The sequence below is a fragment of the Branchiostoma belcheri genome, unplaced genomic scaffold, assembly GCF_001625305.1.
Source record: "Branchiostoma belcheri isolate BF01 breed outbred unplaced genomic scaffold, Haploidv18h27 scaffold76, whole genome shotgun sequence".
Taxonomy (NCBI): domain Eukaryota; kingdom Metazoa; phylum Chordata; class Leptocardii; order Amphioxiformes; family Branchiostomatidae; genus Branchiostoma; species Branchiostoma belcheri.
In genome coordinates this window covers 1,246,243-1,271,136 of record NW_017804420.1, presented here as the reverse complement: position 1 = coordinate 1,271,136, position 24,894 = coordinate 1,246,243, and the positions used below count along the sequence as shown (strand labels likewise).

The 24,894-nt window shown below is 38.9% G+C and overlaps 1 protein-coding gene across 2 annotated transcripts; it reads right to left on the bottom strand.

Annotated features, from left to right (window-relative positions):
- Positions 1 to 76: 76 nt before the first annotated feature.
- On the bottom strand, positions 77 to 23,962 carry LOC109485475 (tetraspanin-5-like). Of its 2 annotated transcripts, XM_019789123.1 has the most exons (9): positions 23,745 to 23,962; positions 13,317 to 13,367; positions 11,528 to 11,671; positions 10,877 to 10,951; positions 10,127 to 10,222; positions 7,325 to 7,507; positions 5,622 to 5,738; positions 3,173 to 3,269; positions 576 to 677 (listed from the first exon to the last, which is right to left on the bottom strand). In XM_019789123.1, exons 1-8 carry the CDS (start codon positions 23,811 to 23,813, stop codon positions 3,204 to 3,206), a joined length of 801 nt encoding a protein of 266 aa, XP_019644682.1. In that variant the 5' UTR covers positions 23,814 to 23,962; the 3' UTR covers positions 576 to 677; positions 3,173 to 3,203. The 2 variants fall into 2 exon arrangements, with proteins under 2 accessions (XP_019644681.1, XP_019644682.1); XM_019789122.1 differs by lacking the exon at positions 3,173 to 3,269 and having other exon boundaries at positions 77 to 677; positions 23,745 to 23,961.
- Positions 23,963 to 24,894: the final 932 nt, after the last annotated feature.

Sequence of the window (24,894 nt, the reverse complement as noted above, 5' to 3'; positions counted from 1 at the left end):
GAGCAATTACGTGGTCTAACGTGTGAGAATGGATCAGTTTCAGAAACAAGTCAGAAAAGCAGAATTTTTTTTCTGGTTACATTTGCATGCATTGAATCTCTTTGACTACAATTTAATTCGTGGTATTAAAGCATGTATTAAAGACAAATTTGAAAATCATTTAAAAAATGCTGTTGTGGCTCGTTCCACTTCTTAATAATGAAATAGGTCCTCATACATGTATCCCAATGGATAAGGTCATGGCCTGTGTTACACTTTTTCTGGGAGAATATTAAAATACTTTCAGAATGTTGGTGTAAAGTAAGACACTGTATCATTATCATTTTCAACCTTGTTTATGATATCTTGCATCACTCAGGAAGGGGACATACATAACAATAATCTGTTTGATTCACCACTAGTTTAGGTTTCAAGCCATACGTTCCTGGTCCTGTAATTGGTAAAAAAATGTCCAATTTGTTCAGATATATCCAATGATCCTTAAATGTTAGATATTTTACACTGAATCGTCACATAAAAGTAGATTCTTTTCCACCCCCGTGATGTGATGGTCTCTTCCCGAGGGTTAAAGGTGGCTGGATGACCTGTGACCTGACGGTCTACCTGCGGAACTGCCAGCGTGACTTCTGTGCCTGGATGTCGCTGATGAGGCTGTTTGCAAAACAGATTCCCAGGATCTGAAACAGAGTCAGACAGAGATTCAGATGGACAGTGGTCTTTGGTCCAATTCTTTAACCTCCTTAGTCCAAAGAGCAATCATTACTGTCTATAACTGAGAAAAATGAATGAAGTTTTCCAATGACCTGACAGAATTAACTGAACGTATTGTTAGCATATGATTATATGTAACAAAGCCTCTGTCAGTCAGAAAAATGATGATAACAATAATTGTGCAATATGTACACAATAATTTGGTACCAACATGAACTAATGTCAACCACAATATCATCACAGTAACTGTACTTTCTATTCCATACTGAGTATAAAGTACTGTATTGTTTAGATGAAAAGAAATAATAATAAGTCAATAAGGCTTGACCAACTAAACTAGACTAGACTAACTAAATAATGAAGACTGCAATGTTGTAATTGACCTGAAATTAGATATATTGCAAAGCAAGATAAAGTAATACAGATTCTAAATATAATCTTTCTACAAAACAAAATCTGTAGCTACAAGATGGCACAGAAGATCATTGCTGAAGCTATAAATAAAGGAAATGTAAGATTATATACCTGTTGACATTAGACTACAACAAAAAGAAGATCTAATCACTATTAAAGAACCTAAATACAGTAGTAGTAACAGAACGCTCTCAACATCTATAGAGTTTCTGCAACAAAAAAAGCAGGGGTACTAGACTCAGAAAATGTATGTACAATGATGACTAAGCTATCCTGATGAGTACAGTAAGCAATGCAGCTACAGGTTGGGCCATTCCAATGTTGGGCAGAGTGACAAGATATTGTTTACATGTGTATGTAAAATTGTTTTCAATGCCATGAAAATCTGTCAGGTCCAGCATGAAAATAGAGTATACTGCCATTCCTTTCCAGATTGGTAATTTTTCAAAATACAGTACGGTAACCCTGAGAGAGATTTAATTTTTTTAATGTAATTTTTATTTCCAAATACATGTATTTTCTACATGTATTTTGTACAGAGTATCAGCTGGCTGCTCAGTTTTGTCACTCTATTCTACACTGTACAATGCCCCTCCCTTCACTAGACAAGCATGGCTGCAGTATGTGTGGGCTGGAGACCATCCCAAATCCTTCCTTTCCCATCATGCCAAGCAAAGCCTGGCATCTCTCATTGCTGCCTAAGGGAAACAACCGGCAACATTCTGCCTTGGATTAGTAAAAAGTCTCAAGGAGAAGGATCCAAGACAAAACGTTGCTAAGGAAGAGTACTGTAGGACAAAGGTAGGGACACTGTGCAAGGCAACTTGGAGAAATGATGCCATAATTGTGAATACCATGGTTGTCAAATGATAATATAGAGGACTTCATATTTACTTGTTCTTTATTCTTTCTTGCCTTTTTGAGACTTTTTCTTTCCCAGTACTACTGGTATAACGTCTAAGAACTACACATAGTGCTGAGAAAGCAAGGATATAGATCAAGTAAGTAATATCATGTAATATCATGTATTACTACTGCTATTGTTTGTTTGTCTGATTTTGCCAGATATGTTTTCCCAAAACATTAGTTACTATGGTACATCTTAATCTTAGATTAAACTTCAACAGAACTACAGCACTAGGTGTGAAGAAGAAACCATGAAGGTTTTGTACAAGCTCTAACTGCACAGTGTCCCAACTGAGAGATTGGTAGAGAGACAGGTCAGCTGAATCAGGATGAGGGAAGGTCCCAGGTCAACTCAGGTCAGATATACCAGCCCAGAGACTGCACGTGGCTGCCTCTGTGTCCTGTACACTCCAGAACATTCAAGGACTCGATATGAAGCTCTCTCACCTTCCTGCATACAGTATGTCACCAAATGGCATTGCCTCACTACTAGGATCATAGCTATTTTTCTATACCATTCTACTCTATGGCTTGGTCACAATGAAACACTGTGAGAATCACATGTATGTCTTCTATTTTAAACGTGTAGTACAAATGTACATGTAGTTTAGGAACATTTCAAAGATTTGAGAGGAAAAACCTTTGTGGAGAGAAATACAAATGTCTAATGTCATGTATAATGTCATAGATATAGAATAGGTAACTTGCGTCGCAATGATTGTGTAGAATACAAATGTATGGAGATTGTACTGTAAAGTTTTACTACAGTAGGAAAAAAAAAGGAAACCAGTAATGCAAATCTTCTGAAAAAAACAAAACTTTTCTTGGAAATGTTTTGATTTGTCATATATGTGGGCGGAATGATCAAAGGTGATTTGAAAAAGTTATCTATATTGTATAAGTCAGTGTAAGGATCATTCGTAGCTTTGGAACAATGACAGTGCTGAGACAGAATAACTAGATTCAACTTGTTTTTGTCTTTCTCAAGAATGTAAGTCACTTAGTAAGTGTATGAGTTATAGGGATGGAGCATTCACCACTCAGCACAGACTGAACTGAAATGAAGTAAGTCCTGGAAAATTCAGAGACACAGAGGCAGACATGGCAGCTTTGTGAAGCGAGAAGGCAAAAGCGTTTTTACCCGCCCCGCCCTGGAAAGCTGTGCATGGGGGTTACCAGAGGGCCTGAATGGCCTGAATATCGCTGACCAGGCTGTTGGCCAGGTAAATACCAAACACCTGAAACATGAAACATGCAGTCAGACAGGTGACAGTCATGCAATCAGTAGATCACTGGTACAGGCATGCATATAGGTGAGCTTCAGTAGAATGTAAATACTTGTTTGTATACTTGGTATTTTGGCAGAACATACATTGTACTGTACCTGCATGAAACTTGTAATGTATTACAGTGTATGGCACTTCCACAGAATGTATTTAAGAATGACATCTTCTCTATAGTTTTTAAAAGTTTAGTAGGAGATCTACTTCACATTGTAGTACTGTGTTGACCAAACATTCAAAGAAAACCATGAAAAATACAGGCTTCACGCAAGCACAGTATATATACGTTCTGCCAATAATGTACTTGTAAGCTACTGTATACCAGTCCTGTATAGATCAATATATACATTGTATACATGCATATACAAGCATAAGGCAATCAGAGAATGACAAAACTAGCTGCTACAAGTGTTACTACATGCACTGCCTAAGCTTAGGTAAAAAAAAGATTGTCATTTCTGGGTAAGTTGAAAATCACACTGGGTTTGAATGGTCTGGGGAAGGACTGGGGTTAATCAGTTAATGGAACACAGTATGTTGAACAATACATGTATCCACGGCAATAATGCTGATGGTATGTATTTGTTTAAAGACTACCATACTGCTGGAATACATTGAAAATAAGTGGATGGACATTCTATGCTTTTGGACAAAAAATCTAATGTTTTAAACAGACATAAGCAGACAGGACTGGTTTTGTGATAGAAGACAGGGACAGGAACTGGGTAGAATGCAGAAGCTGACTATGACAGAATAGATAGGGAATGTACAATGTAGCAACAGGAAAAGCTCAAAGAACACATAAATGTACATGAACACATACAATGGATTATTCAGGGGTGGATCATGGATCATGAAGATACTTATTACAGCATAAAATATATGTACTATTATTACCTTCGCCAAGAAGGTTATGTTTTCAGAGGCGTTCGTGTGTCTGTGTGTGTGTGTGTGTGTGTGTGAGCACGATAACTCGAGAACGCCTGGATGGATAGTCTTGATATTTAGTAGGTGGGTAGGTCTTGATGAGACGTGGAACTGATTAGATTTTGGGCCACCTAGCGGTTTGTTATGGTACTGCAGCTGAACTTCCGGTTTTGATATCTTGTGATCTAGACATGCTAGGCTGACGAAATTTGGATGGTAGGTAGCTCTTGTGATAGGGAAGAAGTGACGTGAGTTTGGGCCCCCTAGCTGCTTGCTCTGGAACTGCAGGGGTGTTAGTTGAAAACCGTTTAAAGGCGGATAATTCAAGAACCGATTGATGGATCATCCTGAGTTTTGGCATGTAGGTAGCTGAAGTGATGCATGACATAATAATATTACAATTATGCAAATATTAATGTAATTTGCATAATTAATGAGGAAATTCTATAAATCAGCTGCATTCCATGATATAGGACTATTCAAGCTTGTGACATATGTAATTCAGAACGTCAGAAATACAGGAAGATATTGATTATGCAAATGAAGACTTAATTTGCATAATTAGTGAGAAAATGTTATAATTACATATTGGTAATGTCTGGAATTTCATACTTGGGATATTTGAAAGTTATGTGAAGGTGAACATAATTAAACATAACTTATTCAAATAAGGACCTCATTTGCATAATTTATGAGGACATGCTATAATGGCATGCATTGATAAGATAAGACTGTCTTCTGGTATAGAATATGATCAGCAGATATAATTGATGCAATATAGGATCCTATTTGCACAATCAGGGGGATTAATCTATTATTTCTTAGTCATAAAGGCTAACATCATTTGGCGAAGGTATGAGATCGTGGAACTCTAGTTTCATTCTTATTATAATATTATACTATTATTCCTTGTGATTTCAGAATTTGGCTAGATATCAAGTTCCCAAATTGGGTATAAAAATGAGTTCAGTAGAGTTAATGGGTACCAAAAGAACCCCTAGATTGATCCACCTCTGACAATAAGACTTTAACCTTCATCCTGCTAAGGCACCAAATCTGTATTGGTTACACAGGTTAGGTAACAGGGAGAAGGTTAAACATGTAACATCACACATGAATGTTTAGTATGTAATCAAACATTATGATACCAATTTTTCAGTATAGGCTCTCAGTACTGCAGTAGAACTTCTGGTTTTGTTACGATCTAGAGATGCTAGGTTCACAAATTTTTGGATCATGGTAGATCACTTTTGTGTTTGGGAAGAAGTGGCATACGTTTGGGTGCTCTAGCAGCTTGTTCTGGGACTGCAGTGGTGTTTGTTTTAAAATTTTTGAAGGAGGATAACTCAAGAAGCGCAGTGTACTCCTAACTAGTCTTACCTGTAGCAGTGCTATTCCTATGGCCACTCCTGCCACCACAAACAAATTGTCTTGCAGCCAGGCTTCAAACTGAGGCACACAACCTTTTGTGTAGATGGCTAAGGCTCGTGCACTCGGCTGTACAACAACAGAAACACAGGTTTGTCATACATGTACATCATACATGTACGTACAGGCTAGCACATCAAACTTTGATGACTTAAGACTGGTTCCAAAGATTTTGACAGGATACTGGTAGGTGAAATCAAAACTTATTTCCTAAAACTACACACCAGCTTTGCAGGCACACAGCGCGATCAACTTGTTACACCTAACCCTTGAACTTCTAGCTCTAGACATTGTTTAAAGCTATCTATTGACAATGCCCCTACTGTACGCGGTTAGCTGTAAACCAGTTAGCAAATTGGGACCCCCACATGCTGGTTGTTCCACCGGCAAACATTAACGCATACAAAGGGAGCCTGCAGTACCAGGGTCCAGTGCTGTGGAACCAGCTCACGATAGAACAGAGAAAGCTCCGAACTGTAACGGCCTTCAAAAACTCATTGTAATTATATTGTATTTGTACTGCTGTATGGCTATTATGTGCTATGTACTGTGTTGTTATCATTGTATTGTTTCTGCATTTTTATTGTACCCAGATCTACCTGAAAAGCAGGTCAAATGACCTGAGTGTATCTTGTGGTTAAATAAATAAACTGAAACTGAAACTGTACTTGGTGACAGTGAGTTCCACTCTGCGATAGTTCTAGGTAAGAATGAATTCTTGAACACCTCAATTCTTGGTTGACAACTCTGGTACTTGAAGGCATGGCTATTTCTTGTTCTCTAGTAAAGGTACTAAGTACAGGTGTACCCACTTCATGTGTGATGGTTACTTTATTTGTATTTTTATGTTTGTATGCCTGCTTTCTATGGGAAACACACCCCAAAATAGATAAATTAATTTCTATTTTATTCAATTCAATTAACTTCCAGATAATGAAGAGACACTGTGCTCAGGATTCACGAGTTACCCAGTATTACTACCCTTCTGGCACCAAGCTTGAACTTAATTCCTTTAGCAGAGATCTGGGAAAGTGATTACATACATTCCTGGCAGTTTAGGCTGGTCTTTAAGTCCACAATTGGCACATTCTTGGCACAACCTTCCACCCCCCCTATCTTGCTAATCCAGCCAATTTTCTAGCAGCCCCACCTTGATAGTTTTCAATTTCTTATCTCCCAAATACGCAGCCATCCACCATTAATTTTTGGGCTTATCACTCAATCAAATTATCAGCCTACCAGATAAGCTGTAACAGTCTCAGTATCTCTGTTGTACAACACATTACGGTGCATTTTGTTGCAGTTTTTAAAGTGATCACAAGAGGCCCTTTTTTATCAGAAGTCACCAGTGACACACAGCACATATGCTGTATTTCTCAATACATGTACTAACAATGACTATTCAGCATAGATACAGCACATTCTGTACCAAGTATGTTTAAAAATATGTGTATAGATTTATTACCATTTAAATAATGTAAACTGTATCTTTGAACCTCTTCCCTCATGACCTCAATGAAAAGTGTCCTGCAGGCCAATTTAAGCTTCTCATGAATAAACAATGGTTCAAACAAGAAAGCAACCCACAACACATACATAACTTTACAGTACACAGCTCAGGAGAGCCATGAACCATTGTTTAGTCCTGTACATACGTTTGTTTCCTCTTCCCTGACGTCATATCCACACTGGGTGTTGAGGACGTTGTTGTTCCCTTGGTCCTTGCAGCATGAGAAGGGGACCCCACAGGCCTCTCTGGACCCGCGGGCCTTCAGTGTGCAGTTGAAATAGATGTTGTTTTCCCAGTCGTTGAAGTCCTTCCCTCCACAGCACTGGAACTACATGGAAACAAGCACACATTGTATTTAATACCTCCAGGGAAGGAGAAATAGTGTTTTGATCTTCATATGTGTATTGTGCTATAACTCACAGAAGGTTTGTTTTTTTATTGTACTGCAGTATCTGTCTTTTCAGGACAAAACTAAAATAGTTTCACATCCCATGCTGTATGCGGTGTGGTAGAAGATACTACATGTAGTAAGCCATGTGGGACTGATGGGGTATACCACACTACTTTCAGAAAGGGGGTGTATAAGCCTGTGTTGTGAATGATAATTGTGATATCACCTATCTTTCATCATTACTGGTAACATTGCTGTTAATGTGATGTCTGAAATTGTCAGCAGTCATTGTGAACATGATGCACTATATATTTTCTGGAGGTTTGGAATCTCAGATTTCTTGTTTATTCCCGTACATTGATCAGTTTAGCTGTTCGGAATGTCCCAGAGGGGCCTCTTGCAATTGGTTGCTTTGAATTCATGGTATGGGTCTTTCCCTTCTTCCCCTTTCATTTCAATTACATCCAACCATGCATTACAATTTCTTATTCCCAACTGCCCTTTTATTTTGAAAAACATCTTATGATCACCCTTCATCACTGTTAACTAAATCTGTTAATACTTAACAGGTGGGAAACGATAAAAGAGCTTCCTAGTGTCGAAGCTTTTCCTCTTCTATGGTTTTACTCCTTCAAATCACCTAAGAAGGCTTGAGTAGCCTGGTGGCTTAACTAAATGGGGTTGAATTGCTGAAATATACCTTTACTTAGCGACCAGAGCTTCATAAGTATTCACGAAGCTACACTCATCGAGGCACTACAGAAGCACATTTAGAAACGACTGCGATGCCTAACTGAAAATGGTTGGAAAGGTCATATCGTCTATTGATTTTGGGGTTATGTTGATGTTGGTCTCAGCTGGAAGCTACAATGGGAGCTTTATAACTGGAGTCTTGGTACCAAAACAGGGAGACGGGCTGTCTCCTGAAAACTTAATGAAACCACAAGGCTGGAGACGTGTCCTTGACATGTTTCCTGGTACAGCTATCAATGAGTCAATAGTTCTAAAGGCACCCATGGCAGTATGCAAGCATTATCTGAGCAACCTTGGTTAAAAAATGACAGAAATGATAAATGAAATATATAGGTTTAATAAGTAGACTGGTATATCTCTTTAGTTTGGTTGCTGGTATAATCTGCTTGAAGGAAATATTTACAATTTAATTTTCAGCATTTATAATATCCATGACATACTGATGTATTCATGCAGTCATTCTGTACAACCGAAGTCTCTAAATGAAATTCATACAGAAACTTGCAAGCTACATGATAATTATGTACCTCACACTGTATGGTTTTTCCATCCAGGGTTTGCATATCATGACTTTGTGATGCACAAAAGCAATTCAAACCAAGACTGGTAATCCTTTGGGGACTTTTGCATTGAAATGTTCTGCTGCATTTTTTAATAACCACTTATGCCGACATGGTTGAACAATAAATGTGCAAGGCTATACAACCTCACCCATTTATTCTTTGAATTAATTTCACAGAAATTTTTAAAAATTTATATTTCCCTTAAGGCATGACTTCCGTGCTAGGGGAATAAAATTTGGAGCCAAGTTTGCATCAGATTTGGGTGAACTGGGATCAGCTATAAGTCAGTTTGATTGGGGAGATTGGTTCTGCCAGCTGGCATAGTTCCATACAGACCCTTACCCAGGGCCATGTGCTGGCCATAGGTTACCACAGGTCTGCCTGCCAAGCACTTATCTCTCGCACAGAGCACACAGTAATCCACCCCTAATGGAGCCCAACTCTTTCATTATATTACGGCAGACTCCGGCCAAAAGGCCCGTGGCCTTGATAAGATGGAGACGGAAAGTTATCTATCCTCCAGTGGCCTTCGCTGAACATGATGGACAACATCAAACGTCTGGCGCCCGGCCAGGAGCCATGCTTTTATTTCAGGCAATATATATACACTGCCTGGAGGAGGGGAATGCTATCGCATGTGGGCTTGACAATGAAGAGGGATTGGCAAGAAATCGCAGAGAGAGTACTCTTGGAATATAAATATTTTTGGTCTTTTATACTTGTATCAATAGCAGGCAACGCTTTTCTTTGACTAGTCAGGCTGAAGAAAATTTTATAAATGCATTTTATTTATCCATGTGTGTGCTTCCACATATTTGTGGCCTGGATGGATGGTGATATTTGGTCCGTGGGTACGTCTTGGGAAAACAAAGGTCAAGGTCAAATGTAGGCCTACTGGTGACTGTCTTTGGTATTCCAGCAGATCTTGCAGTTTTTGTATCTTTTGTCCTAAACATGCTAGGATTTTCTTTTATATTTTTGGTGGCAAATAGCTTTTCATGTGAGGAACGAGTGATAAAGGTTTGGTGCCCCAACCAGATTGTCGTGGAACTGCGGGGTCAATTTGGTTAAAATCTTTCAAAGAAGATAACTCAAGAAATGAACATATTTTCATGATTTTCATGACCTTAGTGAGGAACAACAGATTTTCATGATTTTATACTAGTAAGGTAAGGTAGATTACTATGACCTTTACAGAATAGAGTAATATCCTGCAGACTTTCAGTGTACATGTACTTACATAGGACTGGACAAAGTCGATGATGTTCTGCAGGTCAGGGTCATCCCTGTAGTGGATGATGTTTGCCTGGATGAAGTTGTCCAGCTGCTGCCTGAACTGTGGGGAGAGAAGTGTATTGCCGTTGCAACTTGGGTAAAGATTCGAACACGTGACCTCTTGATCTTGTGTCCACTCCCCCTTGCTACTCAATGCCACAATGATTTACCAAAACCTCAGTTGTATAAAATTGGATAGACAATGCAGCCCTCATATAATGACATTCCAGCTCGTTTTTTAATCACTATAAAGTCGTAAAGGTGTGCTAATAAAGCCAATCAACAGGTATCATCTTCTTTGCATTAAAGAAGGATATGAGTTTAAAATTTCACTCGAAAATGCATATTTGTGCCATTTTCTGAGCTTGTACATTTTTCACAAATACATGTAGCACATTAACATCATTTCATTGCTTAATATTAATGATTTGTAATAAAGAATAAAATTTGCATGTGTCATGGAATACTCTCATGGGGATAATACTTATCATTACTGTTACAAACACAGTGCTTATTATCTTTGGGGAAAACACTGTCACATTATAAATACATTTATTATTCCACCACCAATATTAGTCTACATTCTTGATCATTCCATTTGGGGAAAAAGGGGGGAGGGAGTTTAATATATGCTGCACTCCTCAAACCCTTTAAGGTTTTCTAAATTAGCAATGCTAATGTGTAATGTTTCTGACCATGTCCTTACTGTACTCACCCAGTCCTTGTACACAAAGCCCAACACGCCCACAGCCAACTCCACAAAAAAGATGATGCCGAGAACCACAGAAAACTGCAGGAGAAACACAACTTTTCATTACTACATGTAGATAATTCCTCTTCTATTGATCTATGTTACTTGATTTACGTACATCTAGCACAACATATTTTTACCTTCATACTTCTTAAACATCTAGTATCAAACTATATGAAGATACGACTATTCTGTACTGACATGTAATGTTCAAAATGTAGGTAGACAGTATTTTGGTATTTATTTCTCTATTCATTTTATTGTCCTCTGTAATTCCACGTGCATACAATAAAAATATGCTAGATGCAATGTTGTACATGTATTGTAGTATCTTGATGTTTGCTTTCTTCAAGCTGGAGACAAATACGTGGTTCTTAAAATTATTTAAGACGCTACTTTATTGTTGGCTTCCATGATGCCAAATCGATTGTGTTGTTAGATTCTAACAAATTTCTTTTTTCAAACTTCTAACAAACTTCAATGTCCAAATTTCCTTCTGCTTCAAATCACTGTTTGTTGCTGCTAACCTTCCCCCTTAGGCCTAATGCTGTAACTAATACAAATTTGGTGCCAAAAGGCTACCTTAGCGGTCAGAAGGTTAAAAACTAAACTCACAAATCTGAGCAGGATGATGTTTTCCCTGAGCGCCCCGACACAGCCGGAGAAGCCCAGGATGAACATGATGGCACCCACCACCACGAAGATGAGCACAGGGTCCACAGGGACATTAGCCACCTTCGCAATGTTGTCAAACGTGCCCTGTTGAACAACACAGACCAATCAGTTTGCTGCAACACAGCTTGTCCTATACAGGTAAAATTGAATGCTGCACCTACCTACACCTAACCTGCACTTGTCCATGTACTGGGTTCATATAAGCCTTGGCCACAACCCGCCGTACGTGCTTCTGCGTGCTGTCTATGTGCAAAAACGTGGGCAAAAGTAGGGCATCTGTGCGTGGTAAGTACCACCTCCGTACGGAATCCTACGGATTTGGGAGCACGCAGACACGCCATAGAACTTTAAGTGCATGTAAAACTTTTTCACCACTCGTACGTGCGAGTGACGTGCGTCGACGCCACTCCTTTCCCACGTTTTCAGAAAAATGTAGCAGACGTGGCCTAAAAAAAAAACGTACGGACAAAAAGCACGCACAGCGGGTTGTGACCGGGGCTATACAGGTATAAATGTAGTTGTATGTGAATTTTTACAACTACATTGTCAGTGTTAACCACCTATGAAATGGTGATTTCGGAACAGTTTTTAGTGTGATCCATGCTTTCCTACATTCTAAGTTGTACAGCTATGCAAAAAAGTATTTCGAGCCCTGATTATACCACTTCAACGATTAAGGAAGTCTCCAAATAAACACAGAGAAAATTGCAAGTCTCTGCCATCTATCATAAGCTTTGAAACGCCTGGAGTCGCTAAGGGAAACCTGCCAAAGATCAAGAAAATATTTGTTATTAATCTTTTTCTGTGGGGCACAAGCTTCCTGGGTATTCATATTAGATTTGTAGTACAGGGTAGTAATAATCCACCTCCTGTAAGTAACACAGTAGGTGTACTTATGGGAAAGGTAATTGAAAGAGGGAGTCCTACCATTTTGAAAAGACCAGAGCCCAGAGGAAACAAGGTTACTGGGAAGAGAAATTAGCTCAAACAAGGTTGGCCTAGATTTCTCACACCATGGGTCACCGCTAGAGATGGATTTTCTTACATTCAATTTACAGAACCGTGAGTGCCAGTTTAATCAGCTATGTTATAAATGTGGGACAAAAAAGATTGTAATTCCTGTGGAGGAAAAACACACATGGCCTGTTTCATGAACATTATTTACATGTAGTCTGTATATATTCTACATGTATAATTATGTAGATTAGTCACTCAAACATCTATAGAATATGTTTTGTATAGGTACAGCTGCTCACTGTACCCTTCATAAGTATAGTTTAGCGTAATGTAGAACGCACGTGTAGAGTTTAATTATTTTCTAGCCAGCAGTTCTTAATTACACTTTGTCAAACACAGTAACTGTTGACCATATATGTAGAATTATGATAGACTCATAGCAACAAGTTATTATTTGCCATACATTGTACCCGTGACAATCGTTGTGCAATAAACTTTGACTTGACTTGACTTGTTACTAGTACTAGCATTCCTTAATTTCAATGCTACTAGTTCGTTTACACCTGAAGAAATATCATTATTTCAGCCACAGTCCTTTAAAATTTATGCCTAGATTTACATATATCTAAAATCACTGGGGACAAACATGGTGTAAAGTGACTGGTCATTAATTCTGGGCAAACCACTAATTGGGTGCCTCTGCACAAATTGAGTTACACCTCCTGAAATGTGCTGTCTTAAAAGGAAGACAAAAACAAGTGAGCAGTTTTACCTTTTCAAACCATGCCCAGAGTCCTATGCCCAGAATGAAGCCTCCTGCCAACTGTAAAAAACAAGACAAAGGTACATGACATTGTGTAATCATTATAACATTCTAAAGGTGCAGTATTTCATTCGTTCATTGAATTTGCATACATAACATTGTATAATCGTCATACAAAATGGCAAAATACACACAATGTCAAAGCTAACACAGTAATAGTAAAAGGTGAAACACTTTATTCTGAGTTGTATGCTAAAATAAAGGTAAAGGTAATCCCATAACCTTTTGAGGCTGTGACAGTGGGTTGTTATTCTCGTACTGTGTCTACGGTATTGGAAGGTGGAACCTATCCTTCTCCTTCCACTGCCTTTTACAAAATGTACAATGCATCTCCCGAACTGAAGTCAGGTACCCATTTTACACTCGGATGTAGTGAAAACATTCATATAAAGTGCAGTGGACACAATGTTTAGGAATACCACTGGGATCGAACCCATGACCTTTCAATCTCATGTCGCTTGCCTAACCACTGTGCCATTTGATGACACACAAAGCTAAATTTACCCAGTACCAGACAGCCCATTCCTTAGGATTTTACCATATGGCTCTCCCTTACAATAGTTACCGGTACATACAAGCCTTTAATATAATCACATTGTACATGCCCTGAACTTCTCTTGTGCCTCTGAAACCCAGTCTCCCATTCCTGTACCATCTACTGCTCACAATCTAGTCAATAATTGAAGCTGGGCCATCCTGGACTCAGCTTGCAGAGCAGTAACTAGACCTCACTGTTCGTATGGGGAATGATTCTACCATTCCTAGGTACACTTTAGTAGACGATTACAGATGGGCTATTGGATTTCCGATATCGCTGTTGGCGTCACTGTAGGAGGAGGGTGAACAGTAACTTGCGAAGCATAGCGCCACTGAATATGGTGGTATTCTGAAGCAAACAAGCAACCAACCAAACCCAGGATGATGTTTTAATGTTTGAATGACATATATGCAGTTAGCATATAGCTTGTGCGCTGATGGCTGTACCAGAATAGAAACGCAGGTTTGTCGGCTCTGAGTTACTGTATATGCACAGGATAGCACATCAGGGCTCAAAATACCACCTGCTTATGCAGGTTAGTGCAGGTAAAATTGGAGCTGTGCAGGTATTTCTGATGTCTGCCTGCACCTAACCTTCACCGGTGCATGAACTGGGTTACATGTACATTTACAAATGTAAGTTTGTAGATTTTTATTTGGTGCTTAGACTGCTACCACCTATGAAGTGTAAAAGAAATACTGTTAATGACAATGGTTTTTAAACACTTTTGGTAATTTTCAACATAACCTGCACCTGTGCAGAGATGAAGAAAAAATGATTTCGAGTCCTGATTAGTGCAATGCAAACAAAAGTGCTGTACTGAATTACAAATACAATTTCACATACAATTCATAGAAAGAACACATATGGCAATAAAACAAAAGACGAAATCATTGAAGAATCAAGTTGGATTAACTGCGGAGCTGATTCTGTACATTACGGCGGTGCAATCAGAGAGGCAATCTGGGGCTATAAATCTATCAGACTTATCATTGCTTTAGTTAGCCGCTAATGGCACATTTTATACCCCGGTAGACTTACCAGCGTCTGCGGCGCTTTATAGCTGAGTAATAATCTTTAAAGGGCTAATGAAGTATACGGTATGTACACCAACCATGATCACTGTAATGCACTCATAACATCCATAAGGGGCTAATAGCATTGGCATACTGAATGTGTTGTAATGTTTCTATTTTGTAGCTAGTATGTTTTAGTAATCTTCTACCAGCATAATAACCAATTTACAGCTACATTGTAGCTAATGTGTAGTTGTTATCATTACCACCAAAAATAATATGATAAATAAAAAAAAGGGAACCTTACAATTGCAGCTGGTCATTTTTAGCTCATTTTTGTCAATGCCAGTATATAATATGAAATGATATTGTCAGGAATCATGACATGTAAATAACATGAAGATTTCAGTATTTAGAAAAGTTCTGATTTTGTTGCAAATAATAATGAAATATCCCATATTTACTATCTTTAAGTCTGCCGGGGCTTGAATCCAGAGTCCCTGCATTGGTATAGGTACTCTAACTTTTGAAATAAAGTATGCATAACCTGGTGCAGGTGCATCAGACATACCTCCACAGCTCCAATTTTACCTGCACTAACCTGCATATGCAGGTGGTGTTTTGAGCCTTGTGTGTTGAAGCAAACAAATTGACTTGGGCTGGCCCAACACCTAACATGCCTAATGTATTCCTGTACAACCCTTGCTTAGAGAAGATAACAGACCCAGGTGTACCAGTAAGGGAGTGATGCATGCACCAGTGGGTGGCACACACTTGTACTTTACAAGGATGAATGGGTCATTTGTGGTAGTATTAGGTGCAGAAACATAAAACATCACACCAACAAATTCTACTGCATCATTTATCACCGACAAGCAATTTACTTCATATGCCGGGGACCGAGTAAACAAAATGTTTTCAACCAACAAGCATTGAAAACCAACTTAAAAGTAAACTAAAACCAACTAAAATTTGAAAACCTAGCTTTTTTGGAAAAAAACGTTTTAAGCTCACAAAAAAATATTTTGCATTTCTATACCATTTTAACTATGACTTAACGTACTAAAAATGTCCTTTAAATTTTTATATCCACAAGTAACAGTAGTACATGTTGTACATGAATATGTTGATGTTAATTGTTATTCACCTCGTAACATTCTTGATGATTATACTGTATATTCCAATGGTGGTAGTACAAGTATCATGATCTTAGTAATTTTTAATTTTGATTTTTCTAAATTTCAGAAAAGCAGCAACATAATTTTTACCACTGTGTTAACCCTAAAAATCACTAAATCATGCCCTTCTGTGGTGTTCTGTGAATATTGATCCCTTCCACAGTCCCTATAATACTTATCACTGGTATTGACCAACCCAACTGGCGTTTTGAGATATCGTCCCAAACCGCTAATATCACTTAATTACTGGTACAACTGACAAGACATCAATAAGTCCTACTTTCAGTTTCAAATGTATGTTTTAGAAATGAAGATTGCAAGTTAAACAAGCTGCTAGGGGGACCACACCACTTGATCCTGATACTACATGTATATGCCGCCAAAAAATCATAACCATACACATAGCAGGACAAAAACAGGCTGTAGTACAGTGGTCAGCCACCAGGAGGCCAACATTTAACCTTGACCTTTATCTTCCAAAGACCTACCCACATACCAAATATCATCAATCCATAAAGGCCTTCTTAATTCATGCTTACCACAAATACACAGAGACACACACACAGACAGACGCGCACACACACACACACACATAGACAGACCAAAAACAATACCTCCATTTTTCATGGAGGTAAAAGCCTTTTATAAGGGCGCAATGTTGTCCCCACAACACAATCCACCACCAAATTGAACAAAAGGAATATGAATGTTTGGCTTCCTGGCTTGTGACACTTCATAACATCACAGGTATCTTACCATAAATCTTTGGATCAGGGAAAATATCAACGTGCCATCGTGCTTCCCGCTGCAGTTTTGATATGAACCGGATGACATATCACGTCCCCGTGGCTTCCTCCAACTTCCGACCTTTCCCGATGAGTCATCTTCCCCCCTGCACTCGCGATCCGGCATCTATATTACATTTACTGGCATTCAAAGCCATTATTTGTACATCCACAGAACCTCAGAGATACTGCCGAACAAAGCGGGATATCCATAACCCTTCCCAATTTGTGGGGATATCATTCCGACTGCCGGACGCACATCTATCACTCGGAACGGTTTTGATGTCATAAAGCGAGGCTGGCTTTGAGTTAGGAACTCAGACTGGGGCTGGTGATGCTATTGTGTAACTGTCAGCACAAATCAGCTGGAGGAAGTTAGAAGCATACACTGGAGAAAAATGGGTACTGGTAAGACACACATGACAGTCTATCTGCCTGAAATACGTATTACTATTACTAAACCTATTTCTGCACTTATCAGTGCTATGACCACAGCCTTTCAGACATATGCTCCCCAAAATTAAGTCATTTGCCTGGAAATTTTTCATAGGAACACCTAGCCTGAGTCCAGCCCTGTTGTAATTATAGTTTTAGTCCCCAAGATCCACTATACCCCTCAAACAGTTAACAAGGCTGGAAACCACCGTCTGAGGAACATCTAACTATCACTCTCATCAAAACTTGCATGCACTGAAGTGTCTGTATCATGGACTGCAAAGCTAATCAGTCAAAACAGGATGGCTGTACTTGGTACTTTTTTGCTCTCTGATCATGATACTTCCACAATACTCACCTTTTTACAAGTTTACTGGCCATGTGTTCAGCATAATTATGTATACAGTATAAATGGATGGTTGCCAACATTCATACCAACTATCCCACCCTATTTGTCCTATATATAATCACATGTCTTCAACCTTTAGAACACAAAGACAGCCCATCTATATTCCTAACATGTATCTCCTGGGTTGTAGGTCACTGCCATAATTCTGACAAATGGACGTCATTCTGGCCCCCCTCACCCCGTCTGTCCAGTTTATCACTCCCATGTGATCTATCTTGTTTGTAGTTCCATGGATGCCTTTGCGCCCGCCTTCATTCACCATAGTTACTGACTGCTCCTCAACTGAATCTTATAGCAGTCTTCCTTCAGCATCAAAGGACTTTTAGTGTGCATTTGCAGTAAAAGCTCAGAGTTTGAAGTAGATGTCTACCTAAAGTTGCAAGGCAAGCAAATCTTGTAGCAGTCTTGCAGCATATCTCCAGAATCAAAGGATTTGTAGTGTGCATTTGCAATAAAAACTGATGAGTTGGAAGTAGATTCTAGCTGAAGTTGTAAGGCAAGTGGCTAATGGTCTTTCTTAGCTGTCACTCTCAGATCCTCAGGTAGTGATTTTCAACTACAAAGTTGGAATAACGTTGATCAGTGCATTTTGTACTAGATGAATAAATAAAAGCTATAACTGCATCATCATCTTTCCTGGAGTTGTATTATCTCATTCTGGATTTTCACAAGCCATTTTCTTAACACCACACAACTTTGCTGGGAAATGAAATTTGATTTTTCACAATATAAAGATTCAGAATAGGGTGTGAAACGACAACTGTTTCATGATATTACCTATCCTGGCTACTTGCCATCAGGGTTTCCAATGAGTGGTGCCTGACTTAATAAAGGTGTGATTATTTCTGAATGTGTTGTTAGGGACACCCAGTATTTATCATTAGTACATGGCAGGGCCAGCTGCTTCCTGTATTGACTTCGGATGATTTGTACAAAATCACCTATTCAAACCTGGCGTGTTCACATTCAAACCATTTCTGCTTACAGTGAATTTATATACAAAATGTAGGTCTCTTAACTGTTCCTTTGTCCGTATATATCCCTTCTACAAAATACATCTGTAAATTAAGATAAAATGTGAAAATTAAAGCTTATACAGCTTTGCAATTTTCTACATGATGTAAGACAATGTCATGAACATAACAAGACATACTGTAAGTTTTGTTCTTGTACTGTATTTGAAGTTGTACTATACTTGTTGAAGTACTACAGTTCTTCATGTCCATAAACATGTACAAAGGGTCCCTGTAATACTTTACTTTTATGTTGAAAGTAAACAGAGAGTTACTATAGGGACACTGTGTTTGTATATGGTAACAGTGGCTTCTGTTATTCCCATCACCAAATTACATTACCAGATCTAAAGTTGCAAGAAAATGTAATTAGGTACATACAATATGAGTAGTCTGAAATGTAAGCTCTGTTCTTTGATAAAGTCTTTCAAGGCTATGTGCCCTACATGTGAATTATAATGTTTACATTTACACCCAGACATATGATGAAATTACATGTCAAAAATTATTCATTGAAAACCTTTCTGAGAAAAACCAATCCAAACTTGAGGCAAGGACCCAGACAAAGGACCAAGGCAACACGGAAATCGTCCACACATGCATACACAAACACGCTGACGCACACAAGTACTACAACACAGAACCACACCCTGTCTGTGTACATAAACAGATTATACCTGGTGCTGGGTTGCTGACGCAGTGCAGCAAAATAAGAGTAACAATATGAATATAATGGACAAACCATAACTCCAGTTTCACATCATTTTCACATCATTTTTTTTTTTTGAGATGCATTACAAGGTATATAGTTATACATGCACTGGTATTACTGGCAACATTTAAAATTACAGTACCTGCACCAGACAAGTTTACCTGCACCTTTAGTCAGTTACCAAAAAAACAAAAAACAAAGTGTTCCTAGTAACAGTACACCATAATTTTACGACGTTCTCTGCTGTGATGCCACTTTGAAGAGCCCAGTTTTTGACCACTGCTGGTCATATATCACCCTAATGTTTGGGGCTGATTTTGTCAAGGACCAGTGCAAGTTAGGTTAATTTTTGTACAGGTAGACATCAAAAATACCTGCACAGATCAAGTTTTAGCTACACTAGCCTGCATACAAATGTACGTACTAGGTGTTATTCAGTTGAGTCTGGATAACTGTTGGTAATGGGAACCTCATTGTAGCTGCTGCCAAGCAAGGTCACATACGGATGATTGTTAGCAAACGTGTCTGGCCCACGTATGAAGCAAGTCATTAAGACGCACATAAAATTGTTGCATTTAATGGAGACGAGGGAATTTATGGCAGCATTCAATGGAGGATCAAAATGGACTTTCCAACAAGACTTGCATGGGAAGATAACAGCAAAAGCTTTCTATAGTGCATTTTTCAAAAAGTGCTGTTTCATATTTTTTTTTATTTCTTTAAAGGACGCCAAGTCTAGAAAATAGCAGCAAATATATATGTCGGAAATACCACCTGCTTAATATGCAGATTAGTGCAGGTAAAATTGGAGCTGTACAGGTACATGTATTTCTGATGTCTACCTGTACTGGTCTGTACTGGATTTATATACATGTAGGACTGGTGTATGTTACCTGACTGTTACCTGGTAACCTATGAAGTATAAAAGAAATAATGGCAATGGTTTCTGAACAGTTTTTAGCGTGATCATACTTCCTAAATTCTGAGTGGTGCAGGTGAAACCTGTCTGGTGTAGGTAATTTTGAAGGTTACCCTGTACCAGTGCAAGGATACAGAAATGGTATTTTGAGTACTGGATGTGATAAAACTTCTCATCAAAAATAGGGAAGGTAATATGAGCTAAACTTCTTTACAGGCTTGACAAGTAAACGGCTACATGTAACTGTAAGTTGTAAGCAACACCAGGTTGCTTTGATGTGTGTCAACAATACATACAGGTGTGCTGGGGCGTACCTGGCACAACTTGTACCTGGTGGCTCCTATGAATCATTGAGAGAAGGAAGTAAATGGTTGATTGGGCACAGGTGTAGTCTTACGATAAGCAACGTACCTCAGGACCTAGAACTATTACCAGAGGAGGTTCATGTACACAGATGGACAAATTATGGTTTCATTATAAACAGAACAGACCTTGCAAAAGCCTGTAAGCTTAGCTGCTATAATGACTTTGTATATATAAATTCAAGTATGTGGCTCATGAATGAGCTATCAGTGTGACATGAAGAATGCTCTAGGGCAGAAACTGACTAACATTAGGAAATGCAGCTTTGTCATTCACGATATTTGAACATGTTCTATTCAGTCTGTCAAGCAAGGACAACCGAGATCGCATGTTTGTAACCGTACCCTGCCATTAGCTCAGCTAGTAGTAGTATGATTTATCAATGTGATTCCTCCTTCATATTAATCCTGAGTAATAGGCTTTTCCAACTTAAAAACAGTTTACAGAAAATGTGCACAGGTTTTTGGCAAGATTACACTGATGTTGATGTTGAACATTTTCAGGCCTCGAAATCCTTTTTTCTGCATCCTTGCACTGATGCATGGTAACATGGAAAATTTCCTGCACCAGATAAATTTTACCTGCACCATTCAGAATTTAGAAAGTATGGATCATTACTAAAAACTGTACAGAAACCATTGTCATTACTAGTATTTGTTTTATACTTGGTAATAGCTAATGTATCAAATAAAAATCCACACAACAGTATATAAACCCAGCACATGGACTGGAGGAAGTAGACATCAGAATTACCTGCACAGCTCCAATTTTACCTGCACTAACCTGTATGTGCAGGTGGTATTTTGAGCCCTGATTATCTACACATGCACATGTACATTTGTACATAGGTCCTGGTAATAGAGTGTATTGATTCTGTGTAGTTGCTTCATCCCTACAGAAAAACACCAGATTACAAGATGGCCATCAGAGACAGTGTCTGCCTATATGTAGACATTGATGCCGGGTGTATGTAATGGTTAAACTTGGATGATGGTAGGATCATTACTGGTAAATTGATTTTACAGAGGGCAAACCGCAGTGTTCTAGCCAGCATCTGTCTTTCCTTCACTTGATGGAATTTGTCATGATAAACAAAAATTTTTCCCCAATGCAACACTACAATTGGAATGGGATTCATATGATATACAAAGAGGCATGTTTCCTGATCTACTAGTTAGTATAATTGTTAATGTACATTTTACAACTATTACAACTGTTTATTTCAACACACATTTTTTTATCATCATTTAAAAGGCCTTGTATTCACAGTTCACTGGTTCCAGCAAGGCCAATAATCATTACCTGGACTACCTGGGAACCAGATAGTCCCATCTCACTTTGGAGATTGATATTATCCCTTGGGAAAGAATGACCTTATGATCACCAGGACTAGTCCCAGGCTGCAGAACTACCTGGCAATTATGACCAAACAAGGTTTGGCTGAACTTGACCTTGCACTACAGTAAGCTGGAATTGCCTGGAAAATACCAGTATATGGCGGTTAGGTATTTAGGGCAGACAGTCGATATGCAGAACTATCAAGTTTTACCTGTATAGACAAGATATATAATCCATTTCCACAAGATTTAACCTAATGTAGCACATAGAAAAATAGATTGCCTAAAGGTCAACTTCTCTGGAGTAATCTAACTGCAGTACTCTGGGACACTTTGTCAAGGTGCAACAACAGTACCGTCAATTATGGCGTAGAATTAATTTTGAAATCCATGGCGGTGTCTCGTCTGTCTTTATCAAGCACACTGTAATCTGACAGCAACAGACAGCCGCGAAAAGTTACGATCCAGGCACTTAACTCAGGGAATTATACGGCTTAAACGGTGATTCGTTTCTGCAGTTTGGTGATAACATTGTGTTTTTGGTATCATACTTTTCAGCTCGAAAATACTGTCTAAGCAAGCTTATGGGGTCAACTTTAGGTTCAGACTTTAAAGACTTGAGTCTTTCTTACCTTGAAGAAGGGAACTACTGGCATGTTCTACATTTGATTGGTTTAGCACACTGATGCTATGTTTAATCAAGGAGCTTCTATCAAAGACTTTAGGCACAACTGTCAAAGCTACGAAACAAGAACAAAGGCTGCCACAATGTTTCGCCCAAAGACGATCCATTGTCAATGTTGACGTTTCGCTGTGACTTGTACACATGGCGTCACAACTAGGATAGGGGTTCGTGCAACTGCAAGAAGACTCAAGTTCTGATAAATGATTTTTATATGAACATTGGCCATGACGCCACGGACAGCGAGAGGTAGACAGAAACCTGGTGACAGTTGGGTGATTTGGCTAACCAATAATTTGCGTAACTATATGTCTTCAAATGATTTGCTTGTTACGTGATGTAAACAAAAACAGCATTCACTCATATACAGGTCCGAGGTATAGATGAATCATCAAAATTTTTGGGCTATTATCACGGCGACATAACGTCTAGAAACCAAGCAAAAAAGTTACATTTCAACATCTGTTCTACCCACAAACATAAGGAAATGATAATTAATTTGGTACCGCAGTAACGTTAACGTTACCCATATCCTTCAAAATAATTTATGAGTCTTGCTTCTGGGCGAGGACCATAAACATTTATAATACACCCACGCTGTTTACAGTCGTGACTCGGGCCACCTTCAGGAAATTGTCTGCCTTGAAACTCCAGGGATTTCTAAATCCCATGGATCACGCAGGTCTATACATATAGGATTTCACCCCCCCCCCCTCTGCTTTCATTTTTGGCTGTACAAAAATTAATCATTTTTTAAAAGCAGGAATGTGGTTTACAGGCAAAAATGGCTATGTTTCTGGAGGTTTAATTAAGCCTGCTGGTACATAATCGTGTTGTGTGGTTTCTAGTACGCATAGATTGTGATACAACATGGCAAAAACAACACTACACTGTCTGGTGTAACTTACAGTGGGTCACTAAAAACACATCATAACATACACCACTGTGTGAAGGAAGAAAAATGTTTTGGATGTTCCGCCGTGTACTCACCCAAAATATCACGTTGAAGCCAAAAACCAGGTACTTGACCAAGCAGCTCACTTCTGTATCTCTGGCCATGGCTTGTAGCTTGGTCAGGAACCCATAAAACGTCAAAAAGAAGAGGAAAACGACGGCGATTTTCGCCCGAAAGGTTGACTCAGATCCTGCCTTTACCGCTACTATTCATTCCTGGGCTTGACTTGTGCTGACGTCATCAACATGATGAGCGCTGGCAAACGACAACAACAATACCACCACAGGCGAGCGCTAAATAATACATTTGAACAGAATAAATTTCTATAATAGATACAAATTTCTGTTTGAAATTTTTTGTAAAAATTAATGATAATGGATCTCCCGTCTCGGCAAATGAGTGTTTTGATTGGAAAGAAAGTAGTTTTTTCAAAACACCTTTCACTTTTCAGTCTCTTGCGCCTGGAAACAACTGCAGTTTTTAAAAAGCTCGTCAAATGACGCTGCTGCACCGCAAAGTACCAGCTGCAGTAAACGTTACAATTACATGTACTTGCTATGTGCATTATACATTGAAGCCCAAGATAGCTGAACTTTTCATTACTTCGATAGGAAAACTCCTTCCTCACCAAACTTCACGTAAATCCAACCAGCAGAGTCAAGTCAAGTCAAATCCAATTCCAAGCAAATCCAGCTGATGGAATCTGTAGTCTGGAGTTGGCATTGCGATAGATGTTTCCATTGATGGCATGCAATAAAGTATAGACCATCGAGAGCTGGAAGTGGGGGCCTCTTGCGGGAAGAGTCGAAGTACAGTTTGTGGTACTACATGTATATGGGCCATTTATTGCGTGGTTGCATCTTTGGTGCAATTCTATTGAATAGAAGGAACCACAAACATATAAGACACAACCAAAAAGCACGATGCATATTCGCACAGGTGCACGCACGCATGCACTCACAGAGACATACACATACATACACACACGAACAAACAACCAGACAAACAGACAGACACAAACACATACTACACATCAGTAGACACAAATACAGGCGAGCACTCACACATTTACACACGCAAGCATACACAAACACACACACACACACACTGACACACACACACACACACACACGCATACACAAAGAGACAATTTCTAGATTGCAACTTTTAGCATCCATTCAAATT

What these genes read in the sequence shown, in the direction of transcription:
- LOC109485475 (XM_019789122.1), bottom strand. Translation starts at nt 23,813, where the DNA reads ATGGCCAGAGATACAGAAGTGAGCTGCTTGGTCAAGTACCTGGTTTTT. An exon ending in TCTGGGCATGGTTTGAAAAG is followed by an intron (nt 11,672 to 13,316) that starts GTAAAACTGCTC and finishes GTTGTTCAACAG; the next exon opens with GGCACGTTTGACAACATTGC. An exon ending in ACATCATCCTGCTCAGATTT is followed by an intron (nt 10,952 to 11,527) that starts GTGAGTTTAGTT and finishes TTTCTCCTGCAG; the next exon opens with TTTTCTGTGGTTCTCGGCAT.